This window comes from Oryctolagus cuniculus, chromosome 6 (assembly GCF_051225735.1).
Source record: "Oryctolagus cuniculus isolate XC-2025 breed Fujian yellow rabbit chromosome 6, ASM5122573v1, whole genome shotgun sequence".
Taxonomy (NCBI): Eukaryota; Metazoa; Chordata; class Mammalia; order Lagomorpha; family Leporidae; genus Oryctolagus; species Oryctolagus cuniculus.
In genome coordinates this window covers 112293670-112306326 of record NC_142872.1, presented here as the reverse complement: position 1 = coordinate 112306326, position 12657 = coordinate 112293670, and the positions used below count along the sequence as shown (strand labels likewise).

The window sequence follows — 12657 nt, the reverse complement described above, 5'->3', positions numbered from 1 at the left end:
TGCACAGGAAGGGGGCTGAGAATGGTCTTTACACTTTGGAAAAGTGCTTGAACAATATTAAAAACAATATTGCATGACATGAACACTTTTGGAAATCATTTTCAGTACTCATAAGTAGCATTACTGGAACATAATCAAACTTATCTGTTCACATGTTGTTTATGACTGCTGTGTACTACACCAGTAGAGCTGAGTAATGCAGTAAGACTATATGTGACCCACAACCTTAAATATTTGCTGCCTAGTTTTTTCCTAATAAAGTTTGGATTTACCTGGGTGAAAAGTGAAAATTATTTCTAAAGTTCAGATATTCCTTTAACAGAAAATATAAGTGATGGTGGCAAAACATTTAGAAAATCAGGGTAAACAAAACAACCTTGAAAAAACACCTGTATTTAAGAAATGAAAATTTAGAGAACCACCATTAAGAGAACGTGAAGAAAATCAGTATTATACACGACCATGGGATTCGAGAAAATCAGAGTTTCAAACAAGGTTGTGGTGAGCCATATTAAAAGCCTAAGTTTAAAAAGGGAAAGAGACATGGACTAGAAATAAGAAAAAGAAATGAGAGTCAAAGATGGGATTCAGACTGGTGTTGCTGCTGCCTAACCGAGCCTTTGTCCTTTCATTTAAAAATGAAAGACTGCAATCTCACTCCTGGGAATTTACCCTAGGGAAATGAAATCAGAATATAAATGAGTGATCTGTACCCCCATGTTCATTAAAGCTGAATTCACAATAACTAAGATATGGAATCAACCCAGATCCCCATCAACTGATGACTGAATAAAGAAATTATGGTGTGTGTGTTTGTGTGTGTGTGTGTGTGTGCACAATGGAATACTACTCAGCCATAAAAAAGAATGAAATTCTGTCTTTTGCAACAAAATGGATGCAACTGGAAACCACTATACTTAGTGAAATAAGCCAGTCCCCAAAAAGACGGATACTGTATGTATTCCCTGATCTGTGGTAACTAATAGAGTACCAAAAATTTAATGTATAGGAATGAAATTGACCTTTTGAGATTCAATGATTGTTTAAAAGCCCTTATCTCTGCTGTTGAAGAACAGTGTCTTATTCTTACTATTTGTTGAACTCTTCGCTTAGTGTAGGGTTAATCTTAGGAGCATAAAGTAAGCTGAAAGTAGATCATTGTAAAAATTATGAGAGGGAATAAGAGAGGAAGGAGGAAGAAGGGTAGGAGCATGGGTGGGAGGGAGGGTCAGGTAGGAAGTATCCCTGTGTTCCTGAATCTGTATATATAAAATTTACCTGAAATTTAAAAAAAATGGAAAGTTACATAGATTATACAAAGCTATTTTTACTAGCAATTTCTTAAGACTTCTGATCTGGGGAAGGCAGAAGCTTATAGCAAGTGGCAATGGAAAAGTGAAAGTCATCGTGCTTGTATATTCTTTTATTTGAAGAACACAAGAAATGAGAAAAGGATAAAGTTAAGGAGACAGATACACGATTTAGTTCTATAGTATTCTGTAAATTCTAGAATTTAACCTTAATAAGATATATCACCTTACCCAATATATTCGTCTTTGTTCTCCTCAGTCACAAGTATATTAGAACCTCCCAATTTCAGGTCATGTGAAGTAACTTTTCCCAAAATTTCCATGTCAACACAAAAGTACATTTCTAAGCCACATTCTTCAATATTGTTGTCTCTGGGTAAAATAAATATATATATACATATATATACTGATTAACAAAATATATAAATGGGTTTCAGAAAAATACCTTATTGAAAAAATAAATCTTCAAACCTTATCCAGATAAGGGAGTTATAAAATTCAGTGTCAATAGATTCCAAATCCTTAATAGTAAGTTTTTTACTTAACATACGCTTGTAGAATGGTAAAGAAAAACCAGTATCAATAAATTTTCCATGAAATAATGCCTGCCAAGAAAACAAAATATTTAAAATTTATAAAACAATAATTACTCATTTAAACCATAATAACAACAGAATTAATGAGGCTTTCCAGACCAAACAGAATGCATATATGAATGGCATCAACCACAAAAACTTAAACTTGTAAAATGCTGAGTATGAAAAACAAATTATAGAGTTAAAAATCTATTTCTTAGAGATCACAGAGCTATGTAATATATACTAACAAAAAGTATAAATAGGATAACAAAGGACTTTTATTACCAATCCTCTGACTCTCTCCAGGGTTTAATGTATAACAAAATCGGATACCAAAATGAAGAAGGGCTCTGTGCACCCCAATCCTTTCTTTTTTACTGTGACAGCTGCCTATGAGGTCTGCAGTACTAATACCATTGTGCCTTGCCCCCATTTACAACACTCTACACAGGATGCCCCAGACTCCCAGCAATTTCTGACCCCACATGGATCTATTAAAAAAATATCCAATATAACTTATAACCTTATTGGTGTCTCTCTAGTCTGCTCATTAAGTTTTTGCTCAAGTTGGATTCCACCATCAATCATTAAAGTTACTCCTTTGTATAAAGGTACTTCAAAAATTTCATGGAAAATGCATATTATGAGAAATCTATGTACTGACTTCAATTTTTTTTCTTTGCACCAAAAGAAACTTACTTTTAGTCCCATTTTCCTACAAACTTTCTAAAGTATCCTTGTTTACCTTCAAACCCCACTTCACCATTACATTTTCAGCTTAATCAATGCCTATACCCAGGCAGCAGAACATGCTAGAAATGCGTATGCCAAGCTAACTGGTTCATGACATCAGTGGAAGCTTAGTGCTGCCTGGTAATATTTCCCCACTGTATTCACTCTCCTGCTCTCCCAGACAACTACTTCATCCCCACTCCTCTTTTCTCAAATACCTCCTGTTCCTCATTACATACATGGTGCTGATAATCTCTCACTTCTTATTTCACTGAAAATAGAAGCAACCAGAAGAAAACTTTTGGATGTTGCACTGTGCACAACTGTAGCATCTGAATCCATATACTCTTATTACAGATAAGCTTTCTATTACTTTTATGGACACTAAATAAACCTTTCCTCTCCTTCCTACTCAAGGTCATTGCTCCCATATTCCTTATATTATTGGCCTCATCAATTCTCTATCCTTTATTTGATCATCACTATTAGCAATACAAATATTTATTCTCCCATTCTTGACTCTATCCATTTGTAGTACCTGCCCAATTCTCTATGATCCTTTACAGCAGCCTTCAATAAAAATTTTTTCATATTTACTGTTTCCACTTCTTCTATTCTCTACTGACTTCACATCAACTTCCTTTCTGCCATCCAACAATATCTCACCTTGCCAAATCAAATGGTCAATTCCCAGGCCTCATCTTGCTCATCCTATAAGTAACATATGATAGAGTTAAACATGTCTTCCTTCCTTAAACACACTTCCTTTCATTTTTGTCTTCTGGGCACCACTCTCATTTGATCTCTTATCTCACCTCTTTTGCTTGTTCCTTCTCTGACTTAAACTTCTCTGTCCATGCTTATTCCCAATCACAGTCTTTTAATATTCTCTGTATGTCAAGAATTCCTAAATGCCTCTCTCTAATCTAGATATCATGGCCAGATTTACATATCCAACTGCCTATTCTACATGTTGACCTGAATGTCTATAAGCCAAATCCAGATTCCTGATTTTCCCTATCCCCAAAATTTGTTCTTGCTGCACCCCAGCCCATATTAGGAAACAACAATGGAAATAAGACATAAAATTCAAACAGATCATTAAATTTGGTACCATATTTGACTCTCTCTCACATCTTTCTTCTAATCTGTAAGAAAACCCTATTAGTTCTAGCTTGAGAATATACACAGAATCTAAACTGCTTTTCCCTTTCTTCACTGCCATACCACCTGAATTGTTGTGAGTGGTCTTCCTGCTTGTAACTTTCTTTGCTTTGCCCCAATTCCAGATTCTCTTCTACACAGCAGCAATGCAGTTTTTAAATAATTTAAGTCAGATCATGCCACACTCATTCCCCTCTCTAAACCCTTATGTAAAGGTCTTGCATAGAATCTCAGTCTCATCTCACTCACACCCCCAGCTCCAGCCATAAAACTCTCTTTGTCATTGAAGATGCACTTTCATTCAATCCCTCCCCTGCTTAACATTTCTGTTCACGTGTCATCCATCAGAGAAGCCTCCTCTAACTTCACCATATAAAAGAGCAACACTGTCTTCTCTCAGCAAATCTGTCATTAATCTGTCATTATTATTTGTCTCCCTTTAATAGAATTTAGATCCCTGAGTGCGGGAACAGGTTTTTTTTTTTTTTTTTTTTTTTCTTCAATCCTCAGTGCCTAGAACAGTGCTTGGCATTATAGCAGGTGCTCAATTAATATCTGCTGAATGAATTAACAGATAATAAAGTATAAATAAATAAATACAAACACTTCTAAAAGGACAATAGTTCCACAAGGGTTTCTGCAAAGATCTGAAAACTCCAAAAACATCAATCCAGTGCAGTTACAAGAAAACTCACACTTTCCTGTCACAGAAAAAATAGTCACATTATAATTAGGCTTCAGTTTATAAAATGAATGGACTTTTAAAGATCAAGTGGCTATATAAATAATCCTTGTAGTCATAATCTTGATTTCATATAGGAAGTATGAAAAGTTTACTATATTTTGATGCTGTCTTTCAAGGCAAACATCCTTGGTAACAAAATTTGTGAATATCAAAAAATAATGCTTATTTTTCTAAGTCTTTCTAGCATGCTTTTGACATAAGCACAGTTTAAATAAAACCAAAAATTAAGAACTCACCATTGCAATAAAGCGACCAATGAAACAGAAGTATGAAAGATGATCTGGATTAATGGTTGATGCTGGATTTATCTGCAGACAATAGTTGTTCTTGCCCGCATATTCAAATAAGCAATACATTGGGTTCAAAACTTCATGGGAAAGCAAGAAAAACCACTCTCTATAAGAAAATAATATTATGTTTTAGCATTCATATATACATGAATTTAAAAACACATATGTATTTATATATCATATCTCTGCTTTTAACCCTTAACAATTCCACTGCCCAATTCTTCAGCCCTCCAGTCAAGTTTTCCTCTTCTATGACCTAGTTCTACATTCAAAATTACCTGCTAGTACCTATGTTGTCAAACCATAAATTCAGTGTTCCTCACATACAACATGTGCTTATTTCTATACCATGTCTTGTTTTGATATTATGTCCTCAACTTCAATTCAACCAACACAGATCTCACTTTTTCTCAGTCTAGCTTAAATCCAACTTCAGCATTTTTTGGAAGCAATTTTCAGTGCTGTATCTGTAGTAGCCATTGAATACTTCATGGCATCAACCTCACAATTGTTCCTTCTTATGAATAGGACTGCCCCACCCAGTAGATTCTAAGCTTCTCAAAGACAAATGCCACATCTTGGAGACAATGTTGTGGCACAATGGGTTAAGCTCCGGCCTGTTTGAGACCCCGCTGCTCCACCTCTAGTCCAGCTCTCTGATAATGCTGCTGGGAAAGCAGCAGAAGATGGCCCAAGTAACTTGGGTCTATGCTAACCATATGGGAGAGGGATGGAAGTTCCAGGCTCCTGGATTTGGCCTGGCCCAGCTGGGGACATTGTGGCCACTAGGGGAGTGAATCAGCTATGAAAGAGCTTTGTGTCTCTCCCTCTCTCTGTGACTTGGCCTTTTAAAAAAAATAAGTAAATCTTTTAAAAAGCCAAATACTTATATACTTTTTGCATCCTTAACTCTTGTAAGTATTTTAAGAAATGTACATAATGGGTTTTAAATATATTAGCTGACTGGGGCCAGCGCATGGTGCAGGTTAATCCTCTGCCTGCAGTGCCGGCATCCCATATGGGTGCCGGTTCTAGTCCTGGCTGCTCCTCTTCCAGTCCAGCTCTCTGCTGTGGCCTGGGAAAGCTGTAGAAGATGGCCCAAGTGTTTGGGCCTTTGCACCTATATGAGAAACCAGGAAGAAGCACCTGGCTCCTGGCTTCAGATCGGCACATCTCTCTGTCTGTAACTCTACCTCTCAAATAAATAAAATCTTTAAAAAAATATTAGCTGATCATACAGAGATACAATGTACTGCTGCTATGCAAGTTTTAAGTTTATTGTCAATGTATTACATGGGAACTAAAACTAAAAAGGTGAAATCTTAAAATGTGATCAGCAATTTATTTTACAATTTAACTTTTTACCACTTTTTGCCTCATTTAAAAAGGTTCAATAAATGAAATATAACTAAAGATTAATAATTTATATTACAAAATAAATTCAATTTGCAAAGGCTCTTTTAACCACAATTTTTTCTAAAGCAGAGTTCCAAACTCTAATGCTTACGGTAACGAGTGAGTATAAGGGAATTCTTTCTCTCTTCTCTAGATGGGGTTTAAGTTCTCTGCTTAGCCATAATCCCCTATTGCTCATTATAACCTTGCCAAACTGTCTCTAAAGAGGAAGAATTTCTAGGCATTATCAAAGTCTGTAGATGACTGAGCAGTGGCAGGCACTGTAGTGAAATCAAATGCTTGCTTCCCTAAAGAGGAAACAGCTATTAATTCAGCCAACTGATGCCAAGTGAGAAGATAGGAATGTAGGTCTGATGTTTTTAAAGAAAAGCCAGAAATCTTAATTCTTTAACATAGTCTAGTGGTCTTTGAATGTTATCAAGTAATTTAAAATTTTTAAAATAATAATGGATCTGCCCTGGGAACCTGTTTACAATTACTTTGCTAGCACTTTTAAAACACAATCCCTGAAACTGCCTTAGGGTAGAGAAGGGAGTCCCTAATCAACAAAGAAATGCTAAACACAAATTCATAAAACTCAATCCAGTCCTAATATTGTAGTTTAACTAATGACTTCCCTGTATGAGGAGGATGAAATAAGACTTAACCCCAGGGAACAGGACTGAGCAGATCTAGTGAGAATATGTTTAGACATACACACACAAACAAGGAATAAAATCTCCAGTTGCTTCAGATTATTAGCAAATAGCAGTCTGGAGAAAAATCAGTCCCATTCCAAAGAAGAATGGCAATAATGTGGCACTAAACTTTACCTTTGTAATAGCAGAAAAGAAGAAAAAATTCCTAACTAACAAGAATTAACTTTCAATACAGCCTTCTCTATACTCGCAGATAAACTAGAGAGACACAAGAGGTTGAAAAAACCAGGAGGCAACAGATGAGCTAGCAGAGCCTAGAGAAGAAAATGAAGAAAACAGTAAAACTACTAATGAAGAAAAATCACATTAGAAGCAGCAAAATGTAGGGCAGTACTGCAACAGTGACATAAGGATAGGCTGGAGAAAAATAGAATAAAATGAAAAAGCACGAAGATAATAATGATGAGAGAAAAGATGACAAACAGGTAAGACTGACAAACGAGATTCCACATACCCATGATTGATGTTCCTGAAGAAAAATGGAACAATTGGAATAGAAAAAATATTCAAAGATATAATAGAAGAAAACTTCCCTGAAATTAAGGAAGATCTTAATATGTTCCTAAAAAAAGATATAAAACAATCAACAATGAAATCAATGAACTTCAAGGAAAAGGATTGTGTGGGCACCCATTGGAAAAAAAAGTTTCCTACAAGGGGGTCCTCATACTTCAGAGTACTAATATTCAGTGCTAGAAAACAGTGAAGCAATATCTACAGGTTATTCGAGAAACAGCTGTTGTACAAGAAATGTTTATCTATTGAAGCTGTTGTTTATATACAACAGTAACAGAAAACATTCTGAAACATGCAAAGACTATAGGAATATATCACACCTGTGAAGTCTCGAATAAACCACTTGATCATGAATCTAGCCCATCACCACATGAATTAGATAAAGAATTTAGGAATAAAAGAGTTATCATAGGAGAAACTGGCTATATGCATTAAAAACACAAAAAATAAAACTAGACCCAAACAACTGACGTAAATAAAGGTTCGGAAAGGAATGAGAACATTGTAAAGTCAGACACTGTCACATCTCCTTATTTCTAAGCTGTACCTTTATTTTTAATGTCTAAAAACATTTCTGAAATTGAGATAAACTCACAAAAGATGTAATCCATTTACTGTGTTAACTGATGTTTCTTTTCTGAAAAAGCATAATAATGTTCTGTATGAGGAAATACATTAATATAAACACAACTCTGGCAGTCTCACACATATTATCATATATCTACTTCCTTCAGTTGTGCTTGGTCCTGCATCTCTATTTGCCAGTTGTATTAAAACTGTGATTCTCTAATTCTGTACCTATACCTGTGAAATACAAGTTCACAAAGACAGTTGTTTCTATGAAAAGCGATTTGAATTCTTTGGGAAGATTTAATAAAAAGTGTTCTGCTAAAAATATAAACTATTGCCAAGTAAAGCATGGGTGGGGGTTGGGAGGTGGTAATGAAAGTTAAAAGGATTCTCCATTCATATTGCTTCACAAATCTCTACTTATATTAACAGTATATTTAATGAATCTGGAACACCTTATTCTCAAGAGAAAGAGAATGAGATTAAATTAAAAATACAGACATAAAACTAACATACAATGTTAAAATAGCAAAAAGTAAGAAATAACCTTATGCATGCTGATCCATTAATTAAGACATCTCCACGTATGAGTTACTGCGCAGGCATTTTAGAAAAAGAGAATATTAGCTCTTTTTATATACTAATACAGAAAGTTGTCCATGGCATTTAAAATAATAAAATCAAGTTCTTTATTTCGTACATCTTATAGGTCTGTTAACATAATAGCAAATATGTATTGTATTACTTATATATACAAAATTATATAAGCAGAGAAAATGTATAGAAGGCTAACCAAGATAAATAATAACTATGTCTAGAGTTGTACAAATATTTTGATGTTTGTTTTTCTAAAAATAGCTCTGAACTGTTAATGAACATGCATAGTCTATTCACTATCTTTTTAAAAATATATTCATTGCATAAAATGTGATAAATTTATTTCAAAGTATTCATGTGTTTTTTTATTTTACCTTGCTAGGCCACCATAATCAAGTCCTTCTTCTCCTCTAAATATTACATATAATCGCCTCCTCAAGTCATAGGGTTTTAATGCCATAATCTAATTAAAAACAAAAACACAAATATTCAAACACTTATCACAGCACAAGTTTCTCCCCAAACAACTCAATTTATATTTAATCTGTATTTTTAAAATTATGTACTTCCTTATGCAACAATACTTTAACTAAAAAAATCAAGTGGTTTGTTCCACAAACTAGATAATTATCCATCACTCTCGGAAACTTTTTCTAACTCTCTTTCATTTACTCTCTTTCCCCTCTTTAATATCCAATGAAGCTGCTTCTGTTTTGAGATAGTGGGAAGAGAAGAACTTGACACAGATGTCTTTAGGGCTAGAAATAGTTTATTCTCGTCCACTCCCAAATAACTTTTAGCAGGTGACTTAATAACACCTGGAGGCATAAGTTTTTTTGCATTCTGCTTATACCACACATTTCATATCTTTGTAAGAAAGGAAATTAGCTACAATTAATCCTAGGATGATAAAAACCAATACTTATACCAATTTTCGTACTTCTTAAATCAAGGTTACTAGTAAGTAGACTTTACTTTTGGATAAAAACGAAATACTTTCACCACACATATGTCAGAACCACAGTCCAAACTGGCAAGTCTGGGTCAGGGCAGCTCATCTGCAGTCCACCGGAAGTTGGTCTTAGTCTAACATTAAATAGACCATGATTTCAAGACAGTAAAAAGCAAATGAAGTGTACCATGAACTTTTATGTACACTTCCTAAATTCAACTCAACGGTCTAGAACAAGTTGATCAATTTGTAATTACTTATTTTCCTAAGAATTTAATTAATTCAAAGCAAAAAAAAAAAAAACACCTTGATAATAGCTACATAAACTATCTTGCTCAAAGTCTACCAGATAGTAAAACTAAAGTAGGTTTTTAAAGCCTCTCAGACTTCTCAGCATTAGTCCTTCTTTACCTGAACAAAGTACAAATAAGTCTGTGTGTACCTGAATACACAGAGAACTTTGTTTCATCATTGTAATATTTAGAGAGGGTGGGGAATGAGAAGTCTCATATGAAAAATCCACTTCATCAAAAAAAAGGGACAGAATTCTGACTTTTTTATCTTTAAATATTCTGCAGATGATTTGGGAAAGGTAAACAAAATATACTCATTTGTCATTTTATCAAATGATATTTTTATCAAAATATACTCATTTTATATTTATTAATATACCCTTTGGGATGCCGGTGTCACAGGCAGCAGCTTTACTTGCCAGTCCACAATGCCAGTACTGAACCATCTTAAATAGCATGCTCAGACAAGGTTCTTTCTGAGATTATGACAGAAACTTGATGAGAATAAATGATTAGTAATTATCGAAATACTAAAATTTTTTTCCAGATTCCTCTATTTTGTTGCAAATGACTGGATTTCATTTTTTTTACTGCTGTATAGTATTCTATAGAGTACACATCCCAAATTTTTTTATTCAGTCTTCTGTTGATGGGCATTTAGGTTGATTCCATGTCTTAGCTATTGTGAATTGAGCTGCAATAAACATTGAAGTGCAGACAGCTCTTTTATTTGCCAATTTCATTTCCTTTGGGTAAATTCCAAGGAGTGGGATGGCGGGGTTGTATGGTAGGGTTATATTCAGGCTTCTGAGGAATCTCCAGACTGACTTCCATAGTGGCTTAACCAGTTTGCATTCCCACCAACAGTGGGTTAGTGTCCCTTTTTCCCCACATCCTTGCCAGAATCTATTGTTGGTAGATTTCTGCATGTGAGCCATTCTAACCAGGCTGAGGTGAAACCTCATTGTGGTTTTGATTTGCATTTCCCTGATTGCTAGTGACCTTGAACATTTTTTCATGTGCCTGTTGGCCATTTTTCTTTCCTCTTTTGAAAAATGTCTATAGAGGTCCTTGGCCCATCTCTTAAGTGGGTTGTTTGTTTTGTTGTTGTGGAGTTTCTTGATCTCTTTGTAGATTCTGGTTATTAATCCTTTATCTGTTGCACAGTTTGCAAATATTTTTTCCCATTCTGTCAGTTGCCTCTTCACTTTTCTGACTGTTTCTTTTGCAGTACAGAAACTTCTCAATTTGATGCAATCCCAAATGTTAATTTTGGCTTTGACTGCCTGTGCCATCGGGGTCTTTTCCAAGATGTCTTTGCCGGTACCAATATCTTGCAGGGTTTCTCCAATGTTCTCTAATAATTTGTTCTCTAATAATTTGATTTCCTCTTTTGAAAAATGTCTATTAAGGTCCTTGGCCCATCTCTTATGTGGGTTGTTTGTTTTGTTGTTGTGGAGTTTCTTGATCTCTTTGTAGATTCTGGTTATTAATCCTTTATCTGTTGCACAGTCTGCAAATATTTTTTCCCATTCTGTTGGTTGCCTCTTTCCTGAGCGTTTCTTTTGCAGTACAGACTTCTCAATTTGATGTAATACCAATTGTTAATTTTGGCTTTGACTGCCTGTGCCTCTGGGGTCATCTGCAACAAAATGGAGGAATCTGGAAAACATTATGCTGAGTGAAATCAGCCAGTCCCAAAGGGACAAATATCATATGTTCTCCCTGATCGGTGACAACTAACTGAGCACCAAAACGGAAACCTGTTGAAGTGAAATGGACACTATGAGAAACAATGACTTGATCAGCCCTTGTCCTGACTGTCGAGGAACAACTTAATACTTTATTCCTTAATACCATTGTTTGAACTCTTTAATTAACACACAATTATTCTTAGGTGTTTAAATTTAACTGAAAAGTGATCCCTGTTAAATATAAGAGTAGGAATATGAGAGGGAGGAGATGTACTGTTTGGCACATGCTCAATCGGACTTACCCCTAACGGTAGTTAGAAACATGCTAGGGTTGGCCGGAGCCATGGCTCAGTAGGCTAATCCTCCACCTAGCGGCGCCAGCACACCGGGTTCTAGTCCCAGTCGGGGTGCCGGATTCTTTCCCAGTTGCCCCTCTTCCAGGCCAGCTCTCTGCTGTGGCCAGGGAAGGCAGTGGAGGATGGCCCAAGTGCTAGGGCCCTGCACCCCATGGGAGACCAGGAGAAGCACCTGGCTCCTGCCTTCGGATCAGCGCGGTGTGCAGGCCGCAGCGTGCCAGCCGTGGCGGCCATTGGAGGGTGAACCAACGGCAAAGGAAGACCTTTCTCTCTGTCTCTCTCTCTCACTATCCACTCTGCCTGTCAAAAAAAAAAAAAAAAAAAAAAAGAAAGAAAGAAAAGAAACATGCTAGGGGATTCCAATTCAATCCCAACGAGGTGGCATGCACCAATGACATCTTATTAGTCCAAGTGATAAGTTTCAGTTCATAATTGATCATGATAGGTCTAAGAGTCAAAGAGATCACATAAACAAGACTAGTGTATGCTAATACTAACTGATGGAATTAAAAAAGAGAGGCCGGCGCCGCGGCTCACTAGACTAATCCTCCGTCTTGCGGCACTGGCACACCGGGTTCTAGTCCCGGTCGGGGCGCCAGATTCTGTCCTGGTTGCCCCTCTTCCAGGCCAGCTCTCTGCTGTGGCCAGGGAGTGCAGTGGAGGATGGCCCAAGTATTTGGGCCCTGCATCCCATGAGAGACCAGGATAAGTACCTGGCTCCTCCCATCAGATCAGCGTGGTGCGCC

The 12657-nt window shown here is 36.1% G+C and overlaps 1 protein-coding gene across 6 annotated transcripts in view; it reads right to left on the bottom strand.

Annotated features, from left to right (window-relative positions):
* Nucleotides 1-12657, bottom strand: part of WWP1 (WW domain containing E3 ubiquitin protein ligase 1) — a 135015-nt gene that overhangs the window by 19422 nt on the left and 102936 nt on the right. For all 6 annotated transcript variants that reach the window (XM_051844599.3, XM_089335497.1, XM_051844597.3 and 3 more), the window contains 4 exons: nucleotides 8991-9079; nucleotides 4766-4925; nucleotides 1782-1915; nucleotides 1542-1682 (listed from right to left, as the gene is read on the bottom strand). In XM_051844599.3, coding sequence (XP_051700559.1) covers nucleotides 1542-1682; nucleotides 1782-1915; nucleotides 4766-4925; nucleotides 8991-9079 — 524 coding nt within the window. The remainder of the gene's footprint in view (nucleotides 1-1541; nucleotides 1683-1781; nucleotides 1916-4765; nucleotides 4926-8990; nucleotides 9080-12657) is intronic.